At 41.7% G+C, this 25,258-nt stretch overlaps 1 protein-coding gene across 4 annotated transcripts in view; it reads right to left on the bottom strand.

Moving 5' to 3' along the window:
- Positions 1–25,052, bottom strand: part of LOC117258893 (TOX high mobility group box family member 2-like) — a 102,624-nt gene extending 77,572 nt beyond the window's left edge. For 2 of the 4 annotated variants that reach the window (XM_033630112.2, XM_033630114.2), the window contains exon 1: positions 24,427–25,050. In XM_033630112.2, the coding sequence (XP_033486003.1) occupies positions 24,427–24,531 (105 nt within the window). In that variant the 5' untranslated portion in view covers positions 24,532–25,050. Of the gene's footprint in view, positions 1–24,426 lie in introns of all 4 variants that reach the window. The other 2 variants (XM_033630113.2, XM_078170129.1) reach the window with 2 other exon arrangements.
- Between the last annotated feature and the right edge of the window lie 206 nt (positions 25,053–25,258).

The following is a 25,258-nucleotide window of genomic DNA, read 5'->3' as shown; positions in this document are numbered from 1 at the left end:
CACATTTAAGGTGGTAATGGGTTAAAAGTGGGCAGCTTTTCTAACTGTGAAGGTGTAGGAGGTGCAGACTGTAAACTCTCAAAAGCGAGGGGCGTTCATTTTTCCTTTGTTGTTTAACAAGGGGGAAAAAAACTCTCTTTTTTTCTTCTTCCTCTGTCTCTCTCTCAGAAAACCAACACGTGAAAATGAGATTGATCTAACAGCTAAGCAACATTAAAGAGTGAAGTTTCTTATCTTGGGCCTGCAGAAAAAAAAAAAGTCCCTTCAATAAGACACCGTGCACCAATTTCCCCTATTTCTGATTCCTCTCCTCCCCCTCACTTGCTGACTCTCGTGCCAAATGGCCTATTTTTACCCCTCTGTGTGTGGCATCTCAGGGTTTTCCTTGTCACCACCACGTTTCCTGTCATCAGTGTGTAGGTACAGTTGAACAGTGCAGTTACTGAAAGGGCCCTGACACTGTCTGTCTAACTGTCTCTCTCAGATGTGGTCAAAGATCTTTGTCTCCATATCAAGTTAGTGTGGCCCTGACGTCTTTGGGGTTTTTTTTACACCTTATGCTGTTACATACATTAACATACTAAAGCTGACATACTGGGCTAAAGTACTGGAGAGATTCTTGGTTCATTTTCCTCTGTTTGTTCACCTTTAATCCCGGCCCCTGGGATTAGGATATTTACAGAAATAACCCTTTGTTTACAATACACTAATCCAATCACTGCGCTGAAGTTCATTCAATTTGTGCCCTGACAGTGAACCCCCCCCCCCCCCCCCCCCCTCCCCTTTTCCTCCAACCCTTACCCTCCTCCCTCTAAAGCATATTTATCATGATGCCATATGCCCCAACACAACACTGCGTCTTTTCTCTAGCTGAAATGTGCAGAATGTGATATACTGTACTGTGTGGCACAATGGAGTAATTGTGTTTTGTCCCTTGAGGGAAAGTATGAGTTGGAAGGCGGAGAAATCATCAGGATGTATGCTTTCCAGCCTCAAATGACGATCCAGTTGTGAGTGAGGGCAGCTCATGGACATATAAATGAACGACTTGATTTCTAGGATGTAAGTGTGTTGCCTGACCTCCATCACAGACGGGCTTTAGTAGCTTTCTTGGCTTTATAATGTCAAGCCGTGTCATATTTTTTGCAGCACTTTACTACAGTATACTTTAATAACCTTTCTTACTGCAGGGCAAAACAGCATACGTATTCCAAACTATCCCAAATCTGCTCCAGATGTATACGAGTGCGTAAAATTCTTTTATGAAAGACAAATATACGTCAGGACTTAAAATGATAAACAATGAAATGCCAATAGACTGCATGAAGTTAACTGTCCTCTTTGTGCTGCACCTCTTCTCCAGCGTGACGCACAGTGCCTCTTTTGTTCTGCCACTCATTGCTTATGTTACTGTAGAGCACTAATGCACACAGATCGATAGCATACTTTCCATTTCAACACATTGAGCTGATGTACGGACACACAGTTGGAATTGATCCCGTCCTGTCAACACAAAGTTTTATGTCTGTACGTCTTTTTTCCTGCTGCAAAATAAATGGTCTTTAAGTAAAAAAGCTTTTTTCACAGCGTGTTCACAATCTCAAACCCCTTTGTACCTTGACATCTCTGTATTACACATTGAGTAACTGCATTGCCACTGATGATGTAAGGCTAGGTGGGTGGGAAACGGTGTAACAGAGGCACAGACACAGCACATCGAGATCAAAACAGAACATCTGGCCCATTCACATGAATCAAATTTAAAAACGTTCTGTCACTTCCAAATGCCTTCTCTTGCACACATTTATGATTGAGGGAAAAAAAAACACATCACACTGGCTCAAATAAAACTATTCTGAAACAGCTGTAAAGTCATAACAGCCATAAAATATTTTAATACACCAATAAAACGATAAGTCTGAAATGTAAAGAAATATAGCCAAACAATGCATGTCGCCTGTTGGTCTAGAACAAACAAACCCAGCAAAATCAATTTCCTCCCCCACAGGATGTCCACCACATGCTAGCGGGTTTTTACGACCATGGCTGAAAGGTGCAAAAACACCAAGCATGTTTCTAGTAAGCAAAACTATCAATCCGCACTTTTAACGAGCTCCCAGTACAAGGTGCACACAGTCTGAATATAGTCTGAAACCTTTAGTGGCATGAAGGCTGAAAACAGGAACTGGCTGGTCTCACTCAAACAGGTCACTGAGTGCAATATACTGTAGAAAAAGAGATGACTGATTTTTCTTTTATTCTCGAGCTTGCGGCAGGATGCACAACATTTTATCATGTTAATTTTGCAAAAACTCGAGGACAAATGCTTTTCTTTTCATGCCACATGACAGTCGAGGTAGAACCACCTTCCTGGAGTCAACCTGAAAAATGTGTGAGAGCATGTCGTGCACTTTCACAACTTGCTGTAGGCTATACAGCGTTTCAACACACTTGAGACTATTAAATATGTCTGTTAAGACCTCTGACGCTTCCTCTACATGACTTTGAATATGAAAAACAACACCAGTAGGAATTGGGATATGCTTTTTTTTTTTCGGTTATAAATCATATAGCGGTCTTTTAAAATGATACATTGTAGGAGGAAACTCTTTAAATGTTGTGAAGCTCTCAGCCCACACTATACAGTAGGTGCTTTTGAGACCAAGATAAAATGTTTTCAGTGATAACAATAAAACAGCTCTTCTTGGTTCGATGAACCAAACCATCAGCTTCTGAAAGGCAGAGATGGAGAGAGAAACAGAGAGAGGGAGAGCACTAATCTCATTACCTTCTCTTCCTGGCATGAGAGAATATTCATTTCTCTGTGGCAACCGGCAGGAGGGTGACGACGGGGGAAAAAAAAAATTCAATTGCACATCCCACCATTTCATTTTCCATGTAATTAAATCAGTTAAATGTTTTAAAAACATGTAAACTCCGTCAATGACTTTGAGCCATTTGCATTTTTAATTAGGCCAGATTAATTCTAATAAGCGAGCTGGGCTAAGGCGATGACAGAACAGGCCTATTGTGTGTCTGTCACACTCATTTAATTCTGTCATTATGTCCCATATCCTATTATGATAATTGGCTTTTTATTCTCAATCAACAACCAGCCAAGGCTATTAAGTAATAATCTCTGACTAGTGCACTTTTAACCTTAAGCACGTTAGAAGTTTGCCACCTTCAAAACAACAATCGGCTAATAAAAGAAGGGGAAAAGCAGAAACTGTGCAGTGCCCTGGCTTATTCAGCCCAGCTACTTGCTCCAAATGAAAAATGACTGTCAAGAAGCTGCATGTTGACACTTGGCATAGGGTGTAAAGCAAACACATTAGACGGAGGAAATGGGTATCACCATCTTCCCCCCTGCAAGGTAACTAAGCAGAGAAGACGAATGTGTCTGATGTGTTCAGCCATTTCCTCTGCTCCCTCTCTGGGGAGTCACTCGAAAACGAAATCTCTGAAGAAACTGGCCCTGCTGTTTAATTGAAAGACACTACTGCAAACAAATAGGGGAAGTGCTAACAGATTACAACCTTAGAGACGTGCAGCAAGCCAAATGTCTCGATGCTGAACGAAAAAAGCAGACATAAACTTAACCATGCACAGAGCTGCAAAAATAACTGCAAAAGTCAACATTTGTCATAATGGCTCATTAATTAAAGATTGTTTTAGGGTTTAGTTTCCTGATACTTCTCTATGAAGGCAACATGTTACCTACTGAGTTAAACCTCAATGTATGGGTGCAATCAGGCAACTACTCCAAGTATGTAACTTGCAAAAATGAATAGCAAAGTAGTAAATCTAAACTTAAACCAGAATTACCGCCTCGTGGTTGCATGCCTCCGCAGACCAGTCAAGTTGCAGTTAGAGTTCACATCCACGTCTGTCCAGACTCAGATATTTAGCCACGACAGTAGACAATGCTTCCAATATGGATGTTTCTGCAAATTCAAAAGCTACAAATTCTATAACGTGGATACGTCACACACATCTTTAACCTGGCAGCACAGAAGATCTATACAATCAGCACAGTTTCAAGATGGACACCCAAGAGTAGTGCGACCTATTCAGCGTCCAACCAAATGCCTCCCTTTCTGTTCCGGACATATGGCTTGAATAATGGCCAGAAAACAATATGATGTCACAGTGACCTTTGAACTTTTGGATATAAAATGTCATAATGTCATCATTTTATCCTGTTAGACATTTGGGTGAAATTGTGTCATAACTAGTATGAGGACTTGTGCTATATTTTGTGAGGTCACAGTCATCTTGACCTTTGATCTCTGACCAACAAATTCTAATCAGTTCATCCTTGAGTCTAAATGGACGTTTGTGCCAAATTTGAAGAAATGTCCCCATGGTCTTCTTAAGATATCCCGTTCACAAGAATGGGACAGACGGACAGACAACCTGAAAACAATATGGCTCTGGCCTCAGCTATCACCATTGCGGAGGTATAAAAACAACTCTACAAAAAAATGAAAATAAAAAATAATCAAAATGGCAGTTACGACTTTAGAAGCTTGGCAGGCAGGCAGCTAAGCTAACAGCTAACCTGGAAAGTTTAATACAGGTAGATTGCACATTTCATGACATTAAGTAATCCATCTTATCTTGTACCGTTTTCGATGAAGTGACTCTTTAGCTCTGCCCTGTAAACTTTAAATGAACCCAACATCATTTCTGCCACTGAGACATGTTTGCATACACAAACCTCCCGTTTGCACATCAATTTATTGACTGTTTCCCTATTGTGATGCTCTAATTAATTCTATTATCATGTAGGTTCACACCTTGCTAAAGAAGGTAAAATCATTTTCTACATCCTGATGCTTCCTTGCACAGCAGAAAACACCAATTGTACCCCAGATTGCTGCCTCAGCAGCATTACCAAAGAGGAGCACTCACATGGAATGCGTGCCATTAATGCAAAGATGTAGCACTGAGAATGGCAACCAGTCATATCACTAGTCACCATGCACCATGACCTTTGTTGTCATGTGGTCTGGGGTGTTTTGAAACAAGTAACACGAATGCAGGTGTGAACTTGTGTGGCAGTTCTTTGAAATAGTTAAACAGGAAATGTGCATTGAACTTTACCAGCACCACAACGACAGTTATCTGTCAACCGCAATCTAATTGTAATATTAATGTTTGTCTCATAAGATCCTGAGGAAAGGTAGACAGTGAATACTGTCAAAAATTTGGAAAAAATACATATCCCACAAGCTCTTTTGAAGAATGAATATGATTTCCATGATCTTCTTTGAACATAGTTGCATTAGTTTTGAGGAATGGTTAACACCTAATTAAAGAGCATGATTTCCAGTCTTTCATTGTTGCATTATCCAAGTTAACTCTAACTTAAGTAGCAAAGTCAATCTTGAAGGGACAGTTCACCCCAAAATCAAAAATGCACGTTTTTCCTCTTACCTAAAGTGCTATTTAAAAATCTAGATTATTTTGGTGTGACGAGTGTTGGCAGTATCGCCCATAGAGATGTCTGCCTTCTCTTGAATATAATGGAACTAGATGGTACTCAGCTCAAACTCAACAGCAACGTCTCTTTCCCAGAACTCATAACCCAGTTATTCAAAGGAATCCACAGAACTTGTGAGCATTTTCATGTAGGAACTATTTTCTTTCTCCTAAACTACACCCGCTGAACACATCACCATACAGAGGGAAGTGTGCGTCTACTGCTAGCTCACCTAGCACCTGTGAGCTAGCTAGCATTATAGCTCAGCTGAGGAGGATGCTAGGCTTGAGCAATATCATGGTATTACAGTACATAAGCGTATTTAGAAATCCCAACGGTAAATACAGAAGCTCATATTTCTATCAAACTGGAGATGCTGCATTGAGAATTGTTTGTAATATGCATGACGCCCCACCAGAGATCTGTCTCTACTGGTAAAACAGGCACCTGAGTTGACATGGCGACTGGCTGCGTGTGGTGGGGATAATGTTACAGGACTGTAAACAACCAGGAGCGGGGGGAGATTAGGTGGTGTAGCAGACAAATACCGTGATATCCTGTATAACCATGTGAAATTACAGGAAGGTATGAAAATTTAGATACCGCCCAAGCCTAGAGGACGCCATTAATGTTTACATCTCTCTTCCATGAGCTGATGCACGGATTGATGAATAGCACTTCAGGTAAGCAGAAAAATATGTATTTTTGATTGGGGTGAACTGTCCCTTTAAGCAGTTAAACACTTGATCAATAAAGTAAAAGTGATCTTTGTATGATCCAACATGTTTTTTTTAACTCTCAAACCATATAAATAATAGATGAAATCTGTCAGGCTGGACTGAACACCAAACACTTTTCTTTCAGCAGGGGCAAACGTCTTCATACGTGTGTTTCTATTTTGATATCATTAACTAACAGGCGTTCCTGAAGTCCTTACACAACATACCCATCCATACAATATAAAACTTTTATTTTTATCTGTGACATTGTCAGTCCTTTTGTCAGAAGCCAATGTAATAATGGATAAAAAATGTCATCCATTCAGTAGCTCAAAATGTACTGTAAACAATGGCAGGAAAGCAGGGGGGGCTGGGGAGGTCTTTGTTTCAACAGAAGCCACCCTGATGCAATTGACGGTTAGACCTTTAATGTTCACAGTTTCTCACTGACTGCTCTCCTCTCAACAAAATGCTTGTGCAGTCATCTCACTCATATTCTTAACTCTAAAATTAGCCATGGAGTGCAGCAAGCTGTCAGTGCTGATTCAGTTGGACAGGCACAGCTCGAATGTATTAATTTTCTCATACAGGAGAAAAGTGCTTTTCCAGGTTTCACTACCCCCCACTTTGCCTATATCCCTGTGCATTAGAGTCCTTTTTAGAAGCCGCTCTTTATTTACCGCAAGAGATTTTAGAGAGATTTACCTCCAAATGCAAAACAGTGAGTATGTCCTTTCAAACGGCCCAGTAACGTCACTTTTAGCACTCTAAAGACAAGACTTACTTGATAAAGCTTTTTATTTCACAGTCAGACCTTATGAAAGTGCTGTATGGCCTCACAATTTACATTTTACTCAGTAATTATCTGTAAAGAGGACTTAATAAGTTCACTCTTGAGTACACACAAGGTGAGCGTTACTATGGGGACGCAGAGTGCTCCCCCGTGCTCCGTGGCACTGAGGCCTGCTCCATTGTGGCGAGAGACAACAGCTGTCTTTACCTTTGGCAGGCAAACAGGCTCATTAAGGGCGGCCATGTTTGTTTTTGTGCCCGATACCTAGCCCTAAGCAAACACTGCCATATCTCCACTCCACAGCCCTTGCAGTCTCAACATTTCCTTCCCTATTGTGGAGGGAGGCCCTGGCACGTTGAGCCCGCTGTGTGTTTTTTTTTTTTTTCCCCCCACGAGCTCTGGCCGAGCTGCCAATGGCTCTCAAAGAATGCGTGCTTAATTGAGAAATTTAGCCGAGGTTGGAGCTGATGAAATGCAGCTAGCACACAGCTGAGATGTTATGAATGTTGTGTATGAGTTATACACATAATGTATGTCATTATAATGCCTGATATCGCATCTTGTGGTATGTCACAAGAAAGCCCTCTTTGTTTACTGTGCCGTCGATGTGATAAAGGCGTCATTATTTGGTCTACTCACAGCTAACAGTAAAATCTGCAGTGAAAGGTTTCATTCGCATATTTTCCTCCTCTCTCAGCACTGTCTGTGGCTTGAGTGACAAGGCAGGTTGAATTCATAACGCTTTGACAAAAATTCCATTTAAAAGGGAAAATGGCATTGAATGTCATTCCATTACTGCAGACGGCAAACATGGGAACACTCTAACCCAGAAGGCATTCACATTAACTTATACAAAATAGCAGAGAGACTATTTTTTTGGCTTTTCCTATAATATATGTACAGGACTGGAGTATTTTTCAGCCAGAGCATTTCAAGAGTAGCCTTCCAAAATGTACTCACTTATTTGATTTCATCCCTTTTCACCATTTGTCAAGCCCAAAGTCACAATGCATTGTGAAATGAGTTCTTAATGTGGAGTAATGAGGCTGTCATGGCAAAGCAGTCTCTGCTTGTTTGAATTTGACTCATGTCGTAGATTCAATTAAATCAGCTGAAGTCAAGCTGGCCCCGGGCCAGATCGGTAATGGGTGACCTCATTCAAACAATGCTCTGACATATTGAAACAATAAGAGGAAGGGCCTTGAGTCAGTTGCAAAAGCAAACTCCACTCGAAAGCGATAAGGTAGAAAAATTACAGTGAAGTCACCAGAGTGTTTGAAAGATTCATGTCGTCATGTGTCTTCTTTGGGGGGGGGGGGGGGGGGTCGTGTGGTGTTGTTTTTTATCTTTATGGTGCCAAAGTTGTTGCTTGTATAACATCTCATAGGACAAGCTGACTGCTGTGTGTGTGTGTCATTAAAACCACAGACCTAATGGAGTGCAATAAGTCAAAATGCACATGGCCCGATATGGCAAAAGTCAGATTTTGTTAATTTTGCATGTGATATAGGGGCCCCCAGGAGCTCAAGTGTCCTTGCCACACTGGCGACAGGCTTGACTCCAGCTCATGGCCCCCTGCTACATATCGTCCCCCATCTCCTCCCCCCTCATACCTCGAACTGTCCTGTCATTATAGGCAAAAAGTCAAAAAAAAAAAATCTTGAAATTTTTTTCCTTTAACTGGTAACTAACTGGCTCATTTTTAAGGAAAAGAAGCAAAATCAAGTAAAACACAAGAAGACTCTCCTTTCAGCTAGCGTTAGCCTCGGCCAGTCTGCACTGCTTAGCACCTGGGTCAAATGGGAGCTAGCTAGCATCGCTGCTCATTCGTGATTGCATTTGGTAACGCTGTCCCACCGGAGCCGCCCCTGGCTAGCACCCAACAGACCTGGGTGGTGTGCAGTGCAGTAAACTAAAGAGTAGTTAAATTAACCTATCGATCGACATGCATAACCAGTCCAAAATTTTCTTGGCAGTTAACCATTGACATCCCTTCCCAAAAATGCCCATGGCACCACATGTCAAAAGCAATCTTTAGCCGTAAATAAAAGATAAACATCCCTATTGACAATATACTGAACCTTGAACACATATGCTCCGTGAACACTGACCTTTTCTTCCTTTGCCCATAATAACCGAAAACAAAATTGCTCACGCTTTAGAAATAAAGCCACCTTATAGATTTTAAACACAGCTGGCCCGTCTCTTCTGTTGGAGGTTTACTTGTCCTTAGAAGTCTAAACTGATTTATTTGGATGTTGAAATGCCTGGAATCTAAATCATGACACAAACACTCCGAAGGCTATGTAAACAACCTTTCCAGTTCCAGTCTACAACCATGCTACGGGAGAAATAACTTGAGTGCCAAGGGCAAAATCACTTCTCACTTTTGGAAGGCTCTTCCACTGTCACACAGTTATTAAGAAAGGGCGCTCCCCAGTTTGTATAAAAGGGAGTAGGTATCGCTAAAAGGCGTATTCTGACTCTGCCGTCAATGTACAATCAATTATGTTCCTTATTTTAAGGTGCATTTACCATTTATTATGTGTGAATTTACAGCTTGGAAAGACAGAGACATCCTGAGTGCTTTGTAGAATAAACAGAAACGAGGTAACGAAATCAAAACGGAACATCTTGCTTTACTCACTCTTGTTTCTCTATTCACCAGGGCCAATAGCGGTTACAGTAAACAGATAAAAGAGCACACACACACATGCACACACACACAGAAAGAGAGAGAGAGAAACTGCATCTCATTAAGCAGTGTTCCCTCTAGCCCTTATTCCATTAGAAATTAAAACTTGGGACAATTAGTGGCAGATTGGTCTCAGCTCAGTGCGCTATAGTCGCACTCTCAAGGCTCCGAAATGACTTAATTACAGGCTCATCTGAAAACTGTGTGATGGTGCTGTGCCGGAGCACACAGTGAATACCTGGAATGAGGGTCAGACACAACAATAGATGACAAATTAACTGCTGGAAATAGCACTGTATAACGGAAAAATCAAACTAAGTCAGACAGAAGTGGTTTAATGAAGTGCCGGCTGTGAGGAGGTGTGATAACAGAAATGCTGTACACTACAACAAAATGTTCATTCGGCCCTGCTGGTCTGTGATAGTTGCTACCAGAGGATAACGAACGGGATGAGAGAGGCTAAAGGTCAAATGTTGGTGAGTTCAAATGTCTCTGGACGGAGGACTCGCTTCCTTTGTTTAGGAAAATGTTTGGTATTTTCATAGTTTTGGTTTGTCACTTCCTACAGACGGAGGGGAGCACATATTCCAACTCTGTGGCATCTCAGCTGATCAGGATGGGACGCTCTTTTATAGCAGTCCTTTAATCCGACAATACATGTGTATCCTTGCTTCGACTTCAATTTAGCATCAACCCTGAATGAAGTATCTTGGCCCTCACTACATTGTCCATGGACAGAGCGAGCACAGTAAGCAAGGCATTTTATCAAAATCCTGAAGGAACGCGGCTAACTAACTTATTTTTTATCTGCTTCATCACTCTGCTTATGACAAGGACACAAAGCACATTTTTCTGTAATTGAACCAACTGTAGTTTATGTAACGACTGACCGTTCTGCCCTTCAAGCTAGAGAGAGAGAGAGAGAGAGAGGGAGAGGGAGAGAGAGGGAGAGGGAGAGAGAGGGAGAGGGAGAGAGACACACAGAGAGCAATTTGATCGCTCTCGTCACGTGACACCATGTCCCATTATATTGTGATGTTGTCATAGGAGGAGAGGAAATGAAATGCCTCGCAGCTATATGGGAAGTGTGTGTGAGGCTGGATAGTGGGGGATTCAGAGGTGTAACAGTGTGTGTGTGTGTGTGTGTGTGTGTGTGTAGTCATGCAGGGCTCAAAATTTGTTTGAAACTTGTGCCAATGTAATTGGGCAACTTGGGATTTTCACCGCCATCAAATCATAGCACCTATTGACCCACAATGATGTCTGGTCTTTGTGCTCACAGTTTTCATAAATCTTAGAAAACGATTAACAGAACAAAAATGATCACATATAACTATATGATGACACCACTGTGCAGCCAATGATGTGATTACTGCAATATTAGCAGAAACACAGGAGGGTATCTTGATGCTAAAAATTAAAGCACCTTCAGCTTGTGACGTTTGGGTCTGTAGTACAGGGTTTTAAACTCTAAAACTAAACATGTGTGTGGTAATGAGGAGATTTAACAGTGACTGACATCCATTGCAGCCAATTAAACTGGCTGAAACAGAAAACAATACAGTAGAAGGGTTGGGCCACACAGTATATACTGTGAGACAGTAAAATGTGTCCACAGGCAGAGATTTGGCGATGCGACAACAATTCTAACCAAGAGCTATTTGGGGAAGGCTACATGAAGCAAATTAGGGCTGTATTCTTGCATGATCTTGTGATTTGAAATTATTGTTCTCAGGAACCTTCAAGCTTCCATTTTGAAAGAATTTTAGTTTTACAATTTTGAGTCCTTTTTTTAAGTCAAGTATTGCATCATGTAAGGCAGCTGTTTTTTTGCTTGTATGGGAGCTCCAAAAAAGGAAGGAGAAAATAATCAAATGTGATGAAGCACAATATGTTTTACGTTATGTTTTACACATAGATTACTGTATTGTGATATATATACGTTACCGTGATACCGTGACATACTTTAGAGCAGGGGTGTCCAAACTCTTTTTAAATGGGGGCCAGATAAAACAACGTGAAAACACCTGGGGGCCAACTGATTCTCGTGTCAAAAGTTTTTTGTTTTTTTTTAAAAAGTGAGATAAAAGCAACCATTTTTATCTTTTAATGAACTATTACTACTTGATGCCTGTCTACAATGTAGTGTATGATAGTCCTGTCATTGTGAGGTGAAGGGTAAAAATGCCAAGTGATCTTGCTCGATTAACCATTATTGTGTAAAGGACCACATATGGTATATTTTGAAAGTCAAGCTGAGGGACGATTACAATTGGTCTGTGGGCCACAACTGGCCCCCGGGCCAGACTTCGGACATGCCTGCTTTAGTGTCCCCCAGTGCAGGCTTAACCGCTTTAACAAAAACGCTTTTGTCCCCTTGTCCATTAAAGCCTTAAATGGGAAGCTAACCATAGCTTAACTATACAATGTGTACATGTAGGTATGTACAGTATGGTATGTGCATGTAAGTATACATATATATATTATATTTTTTAACATAACTATGTTTTTTTATGTTTTTGTAATTTTTATGACAACTAGGTACAAAAAAGATGTGTTGAGCAATGGGCAGTGTGCAGTTTGTTTCATGATGGCAGTCTGTACTGAGTGCATGGGACTGCGGATAGCGACAGCTCTGTGTATGGACTGAATATATGTAGGAACTGTATGCATAAACCTTTTTGTATCTTTTAATGGCAGGTACTGCATGTCCCCAACACTAATTTCCTTGAAGACAATAAAGTCTATCTTATCTTATCTTATAAAATTGTGATTGGACGGCTGGGTGAAAGTGACAGTGATGAGTGGCTGCAGTGTTTTACCCAAAGTTGAACATTTTCCAACAGCAAATATGCAGTGCTCAACGCAGTATACATGCCCAGTGGCTCATAATCCTGCAGGCTTTTGCAGCGTAGTGTAAATACGGCGTGCTCTCAAGACAAAAAAAGGAAAAACATGAACACATTTTGGTTATTGTTGTGGTTATTGCAACAGCCCTTATAAAGCAGATGTCAAAATTCCCCAGACCTCAAACTGACTCGGGCTGATGTTAAAGTCAAGAGTCCAATTTATCTCCTGCTTAACAACTTCACTGTGTTTTCTTGCACTGTGTTTTTGTCTCTGGTTGCTAACCTGCCCATACCCACAAAAGAAACAAAAACCCAACTAGATGCAAATGGAGATACAGAGCCGCTGGTAGCTATTAACTACCTCAACTCTTAAAAGCCTTCCAGTTCAGCTGATTATCACCATGCTACTTGAACACTTTGAATATAGCTCGGTTTTGCATTTTGTTACATTTCTATGTAAATGTATGCCTGATGGTATGTGAGCTGTTTAAAAAGCTTGTTTCCTTCATGGCAGCGATATGTACACATACCCCTATGAATGCCTTTATCTCCTCTGTGTCTGGATAAATGATAATTCATAAGACCTCTGAAGGACTTGATGAGGTTAATGAGTTCAGCGCCACACTTAGAGTACTGTTTTTATTTGTGGCTGGTGTCTATGACAGTACTGTTATCATGTGCACTCATAGTGATAAGATTCAAATAGTTTACTAATACACTTTCTTCGGTGATTCATATAGCATGTACTGTAGGATGAGGTTTTATGAGTTGGCACGAGATAAATGCATACAGTTTCTATATGGTTGGTTTTATTATTGCTTTCATGCCTTCTTTCATGTACAGGGGATTTTTAGCTCAAAACCACCAGGCGTGACAAAGATTGCAGGGGAAACACTGCATTCAACTCAGCGAGTTAGACTTTAAAACCTGCACTTCATCCAGTCTTTGCACCTGTACAGTTTCTGGAGTTTATGTTTGGAGGCAGCTGATGCTTTTGCTCTAACACTGTGCCAGATTGCATCATTATTTTCCACCTGACATACAGACACTTTAATGGAGCTGCTGTCATAATCTGAGTAATTATATAACTGTGTAAATGTAAACATGCCTACTGTATTACACTTGGCCACGGCCGCATCTAGATATCGAGAAAGGGAAACATTTCTCAGTTTTTAACAATGGAAAAATTGGGGACAATGAGCGATGAAAGAGGCTGTTGTTTTTTTTTTCAACAAGTCACCGTGTCAGTTGAGAGTTTCCTTTGTGTGTGTCTCTGTGTTTGGGGGATGTTGCATGAATGGGCAGTCAGCATTTAGGGTTCAAAAGAAAACAGCAGCCTGAGCTCCTGTCTGTGTGAAAACCAAGGCTACGGTGCTCTGTATCAAGTGCCATTGTTTTGGTAATAGTAAACCTGGGGCACTTGCCAGGAGGCATTAGTCATTCATCTAACAAGTTCCACAAAGCAAACCACAAAGTGCTCCACTGTCGACTTCCTCTCATTGAATTCTGGGCGCATAAGCACATTTCCAAGTATCTTACAGCGAGGTATAAACTTTCTGATGACTAGCTACCTGAAATATGGCTGCCATGTTTGTTTATTTGTGCATTTCCCTGACAGGAAGTCAGCTCATTTGGAAGCATGTTGGGGTTTTTTTGTAAGTGAGGGAGAGAATGAAGAGAGAGAAGAAAGGAGGTGGCGGGTGAAAGGCGGATAGGAGGGGATTAGGGCGGAGTGCAAATTTTCAACAGGCCAGGCATACGACATGATCTCTAATTACCCACAAAGCACTGTGTAACCCGAGCCACAGATTAGACTGCATTATCAGGCTTAATAAAACATGACCATCTCTCAGTTTCACTCCCTTTCCCTGCCCGGCTGCCACAAACATTTGTTCCTGCTTATGACATTGCCGATGCCTTTGCTAAGTAACTAGCCTTGACTGTACCTGTTGCTGTTGAACTGCAGCAACAGGTACGGATTTGCGGCATTTTCAGGGGCATCTGCAGGCAGAAATGTCATATAATGTTCATTACTATGTTTTTATAAGTTTATAATTACCTGAAAATGTGTTTAAATGACTTTAGAACACATACAACACCTACACGCAGAGCTGATTTTACCCCATGGAGTCCGCCATATTGTTCTCCAATGGACAAACCCGACACTGACTCTAGATAGGGTCATTCATGAGAACATTGTCATGAACATTTTTCACAATTGTCTGACATTTTATGCACCATGGAGCCCTATAGTATAAACAGTACAAAAGCTCAACAAGGTGCTTGCAGTCTCTGGGTAACAACATTAAAATTAAAGCGTTGGTTCCCCCAGAATAGAACAGGTTTTCTCACTTACTCATGCAAATAGCTTTGGTTTTATTTGGTCAGGTTTTAAGATTATCATCTCCGTTTTTGTTTTTTTTTTTGTTTGTTTTTTTGCGACCACAATAACATAGTGTGTTTGTGGTGCACGCAGCATTTAAAAATGATTCATCTCTTTACAGAAACAATATCCCTGTTACTTTAAATCTACAAGTATGTTGATTATTAGCTCACTAGAGCATTTTGTTCCAAAAGAGAATAAAAATCTGAGCTGTAACAACTAATTAATTTGTTTTTGACTATTAAATTAATCGCCAGCTAATTTGATTAATCAGTCTGAGTCATTTTTTAAGAAAAAGTCCCTATTTTCAGCTGCTTAAACATGAATATTTTCTGGCGTCATTACTCCTCTATGGCAGTAAACTGAATATCTTTAGGTTGTGGACAGAAGAAGACATTTGAGGACATCATCTTGGGCTTTGGGATACAAAAAAAAACTAATGGACAAATAACCACAAGTTGCAGCCCTAATTGACGACATGCTCGAGGGATCATCTAGAAGACCACAGGGTCACTGTTTCTGTAAACACATGTTGTTGTGTAATCCTTTAAATGTCATTTTTAAATGCAAAAGTTCACCTTTATGTATTGTTTCGGTAGCTGAAATCTCCGAGGTGGATTTATTGAGGACCTGGATAAATAAAACCATATGAACAGATTGTAATTTGTGTGAAATGATTCTTTAAGTCAACCCTCTGACTAAAAATAAAGCCAAGTGCAACTCTTCTTCAGCCTTAAACTTTCCTCTTTCCTCTTTCACTTTCACGAACACTACACTCTGATCTGAGTCCTCACCAGACACATTTTTATGAGCACACATGCACACAACTTTATGACTTTCACCTGTAACAGAGTGTTACTACAGTGTGGAACTGCTGCTTTAACTTAAGTAAAAGATCTGAATACTTCCACCACCACTGCTAAGGTGCCTCAACACACACACACAGACACACAGACACACACACACACACAGTATGCATACACACACATATACACAGACATGCACATATACTTGCTTGGTTCACGTGGGCTGTGCCAGTAAGTGCAGCTTTAGGCTATGGTTTTTCACTACTGTCTACTGTGTTATTAACAATTCTATAAAAAGATCTGCTCAAGTTTCCCTTTCCTGTGTGTTAACAACCCCGCCGAGCCGCTATGAGGTTGTTGAAGCCTAGTTAAGAGGGAGACGGAGTCCTCGACAGCATAACACCATTGACCGTATGTCATAATTTCCAAAATCCTACTTTTCTTTCCTCTGTTTGTTTTTCTTAGCGACATCACTCATCGGCATGGCTCATGGCCAGCGTGAGACTAAATAAGTCGACAACACAAAGAGAGGGCCTCTTTCTCTCGCTTTCCCTCCCTTTTCTCAACCCACAAGTCTCCTCTAACCTCTCTACCTCCCGTTTTCTTTAGCAACATCTATCTCTATTTTTTCCATCACTCGACAGCAACTTCTCCATTTCTCTCTGTTTTAGGCGATCCCCGTGTCTCGAACCAAAGATAATAGCATTGCGAGAAGTACAACCATGGTATTACCACTGTACTTTCTGTCACACTTCTCACTCTGCCCATTGTAAACGATCATGGAGCTCATCATTAGCTCTCAAAGAGGAAGAATGAGCCACAGTTTGATTACCTCGGTGGCTGTGTGGGCTCCCGCAGTCTCTGCTGACTGAATTGGACGCAGACGATTACAGCCTTGCACAGGCAATTATATCTGCCTGCTAAATATGTCACACATAATAAACACATGCTCCTGACAGACAGGGGACAAGGCGAGACAGTCACAGCTGGGGAAAGAGGAAAGAGAGCAAATTCAGGATCATATGGATTTATCAACCTTGTCTACCTCAAGTGGAAAGCTCTCACAGTCCAAACCAATGCATGTCAGTGAGTTATTGAAAGACACCTGGTTGGAAGTCAAAAATCTGGCAACCTAAAAAAGTATACTGATTGATAATCTATCCCCCAAACAGATAAGATTGATCTACACATGAAGCAGAGTCAGAAAATTAGTCAAACTTTCACTCTGGGAGCTTTTCGTATCATTCTTCTTTATATCTATTGCTTATGTGTTTGTCTGGGCTCGGACCATTAATTGTACTTTCATATGGGTTCTGTCCCTTCAGGCTGCAGCGCAAACACGGCACTGACACCAGGCCGATAATATTTGTAAAGGATATTCAGTGAAAACAAGGGAGGGAAAGAGCCTTCAATCCCTGGCAAGGAGCTTATAGCATGGCCCAATGGTGTTTGCACAGGACATACCTCAGGAAGCTGGGACAACTGGGAATGTTTGTCCAGCTTCCAGCCTCTTCCATGCGTACATACATATAGTAGCCTACATACAGCACAGCGCATACATACACAGTACATATGTGCATACATACATATGGCGAGTACTTACAGTAGACCTACAGTATGCATACTAATATACCATTCCTGTGATTATTTTACTGATTAATCGTTGATTATTTATTGGGCAGTCTACAGAATGTAAGAAAATTCTGAACACAATGTCTTAGAGCCCAAAGTGATGACTTCAAATTGTATTTTTTCCCCCAGCCAACAGTCAAAACTCATCATTTTCCAATGATAAATGAACTTCATCATTCCAGCTCTTATACATTCATACCGTGTAAAATAGGCACATGGCCTATAGGCACTCTTGGCACTCTTATGGTACACTCCTTCCCATTTGTCTACATTTGTTTACTTTCAGCCCTGAGACACTGGCTGGGTTCTGTTGGAGCTTAGATGTACAGTATCTGTGGTACATTGCAGCTTTCCAAATCATCCTCTGGTGGTTCTCCTTTGTTTTCTATCACTTAGCAAAATAAAAATTAAAGTTACTTGGTCACTTGAACCCTTACTCTTGTTTAAAACATTTGATGGGACAGCTCAAAGCTCTATCAACCACCAGGAAAACAGCAATACAGTTACAACACTGCTCGTATAAAGGAACTGTGACACCTATTTTCAGATACTTGCATTTTTGGTTGCTACAGGAACATGTTTAAATGTCAAAAAACTCTTCATGTCACTCTTATTGTCTGTGCTGGAACACCTGAATTCACCCTCTTTAAACCCCCCCCTATCAGAAAAAGCCTTGTCTGCTTTGACTGGTGAGTATTTCTGGGTCCTCCTTATCTCAGTGTCTCTGCAGCAACTGTTTACCATGAAAAATCCCCAATAAAAGCTTCAAAACCAAGATCTTCACAACTGGAAATGTTCCCGCAGGAATATGATCCAAAATTGAGGAGAAATTCACATCGTTGGCAACCATGATTCCCTGGCATTAGCATATAGCTACATATAGCAGTGTATGTAACCACTTGCGTGCCTGGAGCAGATGACCATATAAAGAAGTTTGTCACGAGCTGATGTCAGCTTGTCTCAACAGTAGAAAAAAATAATAGAAAACAGAATATTCAGAACAGTCTGAAACCTGAGGTTGTTGTTTACACGGATTATGTGAGGTCCCCTTTAATTATTACGAGAGATGACGAACCTTTGATGAACTCTCTCACGTAGATAGATAGATAGATAGATAGATAGATAGATCAATAGATAGACAGATCTGACTGATGTGCTGTATTATTTGCATAGCTATTTCACCACACTGCCTTGCGTTGCTCCTTCTGAGAGTTTGCAGCCATTAACAAACATAATCAACATTTAACTAAACACCCAGGGGCCTACTCTGCAGCAGGTGCTGGTGCCGTTTCTTTTTCTTTCTTCTTCTGCAGTAAGAATGAGAATGCCATCGCATTGCCCCATGGGAAGGCCCAGGCTGACTAATGTAAGCACACTACAGTGGGGCGGCTGGTCTTAATTATGTTAACAGACGCTGAGGGGGACGCACTGGTACCCACCAACGAGGAAGTAGCTTAGCACTGCCAGGGCCAATAATTAGCACATGGGTTGCCACCACCCCTCCCCAACTCCACCACTGCCACTACCACACACATACAGTCATACTGTCGCTCTCATAACCAACATCAAACACTGCATTTACAGGCCAAACAAAGAGACACGGGTCATGTAAATAGTGAAAAAGCTATTCTTCCTGTGTGTGGTTTTACAGCATTATGTGTCCTCATCCATATTCATGTCTGTCAACATCTATCAGAACTAATCTCAGAAAAATCCCCCAAACAAAGTCATGACGAAACACATGTAGACACCTTGTGGTTGGTTGGGAAAAGGACTTTTTACACAGTCACCTAGGTGAAAAAAAAAAATTATAAGGCAAGAAATCTCTGTGCCATATGCAGGCTCAGTGACTCAGCCAATGTCAGAGCCAATTCCAGTTTTATTGAAATGATTTCAAATGGTCGGAATCCCTATTAAAAATCTCCTCCGTGTGTCGGGGCAGGGAGAATATGATTTAGTGGCTGTTTTTGCTCTGCCCCTGCTCGCTGTGTGTCACCGGCCCTTACTGTGGTATGCATGGCCTTCCTCTGCACGGGGCTATGAAAGCAATTGTGATTGTGATTCCGTAGTCAGCAAAACGCTTGAATGGCCCCGAGTTAGCATGCACAGGCACACACACACTCACACTGTCCCCATACTGGGCCACTGATTACTTCAACCCATTTGACTTGCACTCATCCTTTGATTCTCCCTTTCTGCTTCTCTGTGACATACCACAGAGTTTGCCATTAGCTAATAACGCCACTCAACATGAACATATACCACAGCCGGTGTTACAGGGACTGGTTAATTTCTCAATCATGTTAAAGTACTCAAGGTACTAAAAATAACCCCTGTAACTAACCAATTAATTTTGAAGGAAAAAAAGCAAAATGACATGAAATACATGACCTTTCGGATGCTCCACTGACTCAGTGAGCTTTAGCATCGCATTTTAAAGTGTAGAGAGGGTGATGTTTTAATGTTTAGCTATGTACATGTCTCACTTTTTATTTTATTTTTTGATGGCTTGACAGACAGCTGGCTGGCCGTGACACATAGTGTCCACTGCCCACCCTTCAGTCCCCTCTGGTTAGCTAACATTAGCCTTATAGCCTGCACTGTGCATCACCTGGCTCAGGTGGGAGCTAGCTAGTGGCGACACTCATTCTGGTGGTAGGACAGTGTTGCTGTGGAGTCATGGTGGCCACCCTACGGTCTACCCCCTGGTAGCCACAGTAAGCAAGCACCTTCATTTTGAGCCGCAAAGTCCCTTTTGCATTATTAACTATGTTAGCACCACTAGCCGTGCTGACACTGCTAACAGTGCTAACAGAAATAACAGTAGTTAACAATGCCATCTCAAAATTGAGATGTTTATTCACCTGGGCAACCTGGGGGGAGACCAGGGGGTGGGGACAAAGTCTACACAGTAACGCTAATTCTGCAATTAGCACTCGTAACGTCGTCCCTACCCAGCAAGTGCTAACTGCCAAATGAGCACAACCGCGAGCTAATGTTAGCTTCCACTAAACCTGGGTGGTGTGCAGAGCAGTACACTTAAGAGCAACCAAATTCATAGACCTACATGTGTAACCAGACAAAAAAATTGATGACCACTGACATCCCTACCTACAGTTTAAGCCAAAACTAACTTGTCAGTGTTTGGTCAAAAGCTCGTCTCACTTGGGGCGTCAGTGGCTTAGTGGTAGAGCAGGCGCCCCATGTACAACGGCGGCCCGGGTTCGACTCCAGCCTGTGGCCCTTTGCTGCATGTCACTCCCTCTCTCTCTCCCTCCCCCCTTCACGCTCATCTGTCCTATCAACTAAAGGCTTAAAAATGCCCGAAAAAATATCTTAAAAAAAAAAAAAAAAAAGCTCGTCTCACTTGAGCTCGATCCGTCGATGTAAACCGACTGAATATGTTAATGCAAAGCAATCAAACCTTTGCACTGCAGCCACCAGACAGACCTGTAATAAAAAAATAAAACTGAGATAAGGCATTCAAATGAAGCGCATCATACCCCAGCTTATCTGAGGCAGAAGAGACCACCAACTAACAAAGCCAGCTCTTCAGTCATGCCCTATCTAAGCAGATATCAGTTGTTGGGAGGATATATGAGCTGGGTGGGGCCTGGGTGTATAAACACAGGGCCTTCTCTCTCTCTCTGCACTCTATTGCTATACTGTATGCAGCACCTCACCCCAGCAGCAGCAGCAGCAGCACCACCAGCAGTCAGCACTGTTTGATTAAGGTATTCAAATAAAGGAGCAGACACTGTGCTCCCATTTCACAGAGCAAACTAAAAGTGCCGGACAAACAACAATTACAGTTGTACATGTGTAAGACAAATGCATCTTTATACTTTCAATGCTTTCTTTAATACATAAGGCAAAATTAGTGTAGTATTTGCACTGTGTATATGAGAAATACATGAACCATGCAGCCTGTAAGGCAGCAGACAGCATTAAAGCATGGCACAGTTTAATATTACCATCAGAGCACAAAGCTGTTATAATGGTATTATTCTCTGTCATTTCTCCTTGGCTGTGGGAGAGCACCACAGTAATAAAAGAGACGCACACTCACAGTGAAATAAAGTGAGTATTGAAAGTACTGAAGTAGAAATCTTCAGGGTTATTTATGGATCTTTCTGAATCATTTCAATCTGCACTTGAAGTACCTTCTCTGCTCATTTTATGCATCTCTTTTCTTTGCATTCTTCACCTTTTTTCTGTCTTACAGTGCTGAACTTCTCAGTAAATGCTGAATGCAGCCTTAGTGCAAACTCATTTGGCAAGCAGAGTGATTCATGTTACTTAAAGACTAGTTGATGACAAACGCTGGCTGGTAAAAGTTCACATTTCCTCCTCGCAAGATGCTTTTGTTGATCATGGACACCACTTCCAAAGCAAGGGAAATGATTCACGCAGCGATTAGTGATCACCGTAATTATCAGCACACTGAATAAGGTGAAAGGAAGACAACATCTAGCAGCATGCATGGACTGTTGTGAATGAAACAAGATACAGCTCCAAATGAGCAGTGTGACACAGGCTGAAAGCACGACAGCAGCACACGTACTCTCTGGGAAGTCACATAAACTTGATAATCACTCAAACCAGGCTTGTGTCAGCATCCAGAGTGAGTTGGTAGCACAAAAAACAGGTTCGCAAATAAACAGACTATAAAGCTAAAATGCCAGTACATGCTCATTTTATCCAATTAAGCTTGTGTGTGAGTCAGATTAACACTGTTAATTTCACAGCGATAAAAGGAGAGATGTTTTCTCAGGCTGTAAATTGCTTCTTCTTTTTTTCTTAGCAGGGATACTGGAGCAGCCAGAGAGGAGTAATGGTGCTAAATCTCAACACGGTTGCCAAATTGCAACCATCTTACCAAAAGCTTCTTTTTATTCAAATTATTTTGACTCGTTTCCAATAATATTATCCCAAAAGAATATTCTCAAGGGAAACCAGAAGCCAACAAATCCAGCAACAAATTCAGCTACCAACCAAAATATCTGCAAGAATATGCAAAGTGAGCGCATAAAAACAATTGACCTTAATGCTATGATTAGCCTTTTGCCTCCACACTGCTTCAGAGAGAGAGACTTGGGCAGAATTTGACCAACCAGGGCTGTCGGATATGATTAGCAATGGGCAGATACAGTACCTACATAACAAATCACATGTCTCTTTAGTGCCACAGCCAGTTTGACAAGCGTTTGAGGAGAGGAACTTGACCCTGTGCACTGTGTTAACAGGACACCAAAAGATCCCCGCTGCTCCCGGGGCCTCATTTGCATTTCTAGTGAAGGTAGTTAGTGTCACACATGTGATGATAGCAAATTATACTTCCCCTTGTGGAAAGAGCCCCCTCTCTCCCTCAAGCAAAGGGAGTGGAGGGATTTCAATAATTCAAATGAACACTTGTAATTTTGAGGGGCGCCACACTTTTTGTATCGGTGACAGTAGCTGGTGTTCTCCCCAGTGAAAGCACTTTATATCATTTAATATCTACTGGCTTTGTTTCCAGGATTCATGCAGTGCGTGGATATCAGCATATTCTTGAGATTATCCGCATGGAGGATGATCCTAATTCGTTTGACCTACAAAAAAGATAGCCTGCGCCGAGGAGACAGTTATATGAGCCCATTTGTGTGTCACAGGTGTAAACCTGCCTTATCAGTAAATGTTTTATATAGACATTAATTCATCTGCGGCCGAGTCGCAAAATAAAACTGTGTCCTGATTGTTTTTTTTCTATCTGTCTTTCACTTTCTGCTCCCAAACCTGAACAGAGATTATTGTTGCACCATTTTCTAAGATCTAAATTGGGAGATGATCTTTTTCAGTTGATTACTGGAATGTTCCATTCGGTTACAGAGACTTTCCATTGCCCACACAGTGAAAGACAAACATCCCCAACTGTGATTTTAATCATTCCCCCTCATTGTCATATCTGAAAGTCATCTTTATTTGAGAAAGCGGGCCAAAGAACTCCAAACCATCGCCATGTACAGCAGCAGGTCAACATCCAGAGCCTGTTGATTTGTAATATGCCAGCCACGGTAAGTGACAAGGTCTAATTCAGTGTCTACAAATGGCTGAGATGCTATAAATCTTTTAATTAAACAGTTTGAAATAGTTTTCCTCCACTGGGTGTGTAATGTGTTTGTGGTACTCATTAGTACTTTTGCTGTGAGCTTATATTACTTTGAGGTGTTTTTATCTCTTATGGCAGCATATCTAGAGATTCAGTGTTGCCCCATCCTTCGGTTATTTATAACAGGATTACTAAGCACCGCTTGTTTTTCACAGGGGGATGGTGATTTATTTATTTTTTCTTGGAAAATGTCAAACTACAAAATATTCATCATAATGCTGTTTAAATGCCACCTGCGCACTTGCAATGGAGTCAGCGCAGGTCACAAGCCAAAAGCCGCGGGGTGTCAAAACTGAGAGAGAGAAAAGAGTGATACTTGTAGCAGCCACGCTCTGTGGTTTCTCCTTACAAAGTAATTAACAGTACATTACTGGCACACATCCATTTAATCGTTGAACTCCCAGCGGAAAACCATGTAAGCTATAAGAAATCATTGAGAGGGAAGATAATGTTGGAGCAGAGAGCAGAGTGGGGCAGTATGGATTCTATACAGCCCCTGGTATTCCACATCGGGTGGGACACTTAATGCCAGCTTTGTGCAAAACACAACTGCACAATCTCACCGGGGAAATAACATAATAACTATGTTGGTTAGAGGAGAGAAAAAGTTGGGGACTACACATTTTCTTTCAACAGAGAAACAGAATGATTGCAGGTTTCAGAGTAAAGTAACAAATCCCGTGTCCCGCTCCAGACTAAATTAAAACCAGTCCATCCAGGCTCAGGTCACTTTATTTGCTGACACTTGACAATTTTTTTCTGGAGAGTATGTAGCTGTGTGTTTGGGGCAAGTGGGCGCCCGTGGAAACGCGTCCAAAGCATGCACTGAATGTTGCAGGCTGCACACAGAAAGACAGGTGAGAGAACATTAAGCATTTCAATGCACAAGAGGCACAGTGATGTTTTTATTTACCTTGTTCGAGTGGTAATAGTCCAACGAGCTCAGACAACTTGGATCAGTCGGTAGGGAGCATGAACCCACATTTGCCGGGGGCGCAGGATAAAATCTCACGTCCATCTCAGGTTGTGCGAGACTGAAGGCATGAAATCACTTTCAGCGTCTTTGACTCACTATTGTCTCAGCAAACACAACGCCGGAGCAGAAGAGGCAGAAAACAAGTGGGGGAGTTTCACTCGGTACACTCTTCCCTCACATCCGTTCGCGGCCGAACTTCGGCACCAACTCTGGTGATGCGCAGTCCTCCTCACAGCCCCGCACCAGGATGCGAAACACTTACTCACTCACAACGGAGACAACAAATTTCATGGATACACACGTGTTGGCAAAAAACACAGAAAAACTATCCCGTTTTTTCCAGAACAAATAAAAGCAAACCTCCAACTTAGATCCTCCCTGTATAAGATCTGTTTCTAGCAGCCCATAAATTTGCAGCTTCTTTTTCTCTCCCCCCACTGCTCTCAGGACTCCATACAGGCTTTGTTATGGAGGTGCATATTCTTGCATTGGTTCCAGTACAGAAGTGGTTGGACTTCCCTCTGCCATGCGACCTCTGCCGATAATAAACGGGAAAGAGGAACGGAGTGGAGAAGGGGGAGGGGAGATTGGTGGCTGCCTTGGCAACCGCTCTCCTTTCTGCAACTGCGCGCTTCTGATTAGCTGGAAATGTAGTAGTGTGCACGGCTGTGCATTATAAAGCGCACTCTGCTTCCATCAGTGCTTCATAAAGGCTTCCATTTGGGTTATTGTGCCAAGCAAGGCGGATGGGAGGAGGTTGCACAGAGTC

This window comes from Epinephelus lanceolatus, chromosome 8 (assembly GCF_041903045.1).
Source record: "Epinephelus lanceolatus isolate andai-2023 chromosome 8, ASM4190304v1, whole genome shotgun sequence".
Lineage (NCBI taxonomy): Eukaryota > Metazoa > Chordata > Actinopteri > Perciformes > Serranidae > Epinephelus > Epinephelus lanceolatus.
This window is presented reverse-complemented; position numbering and strand designations above follow the sequence as displayed.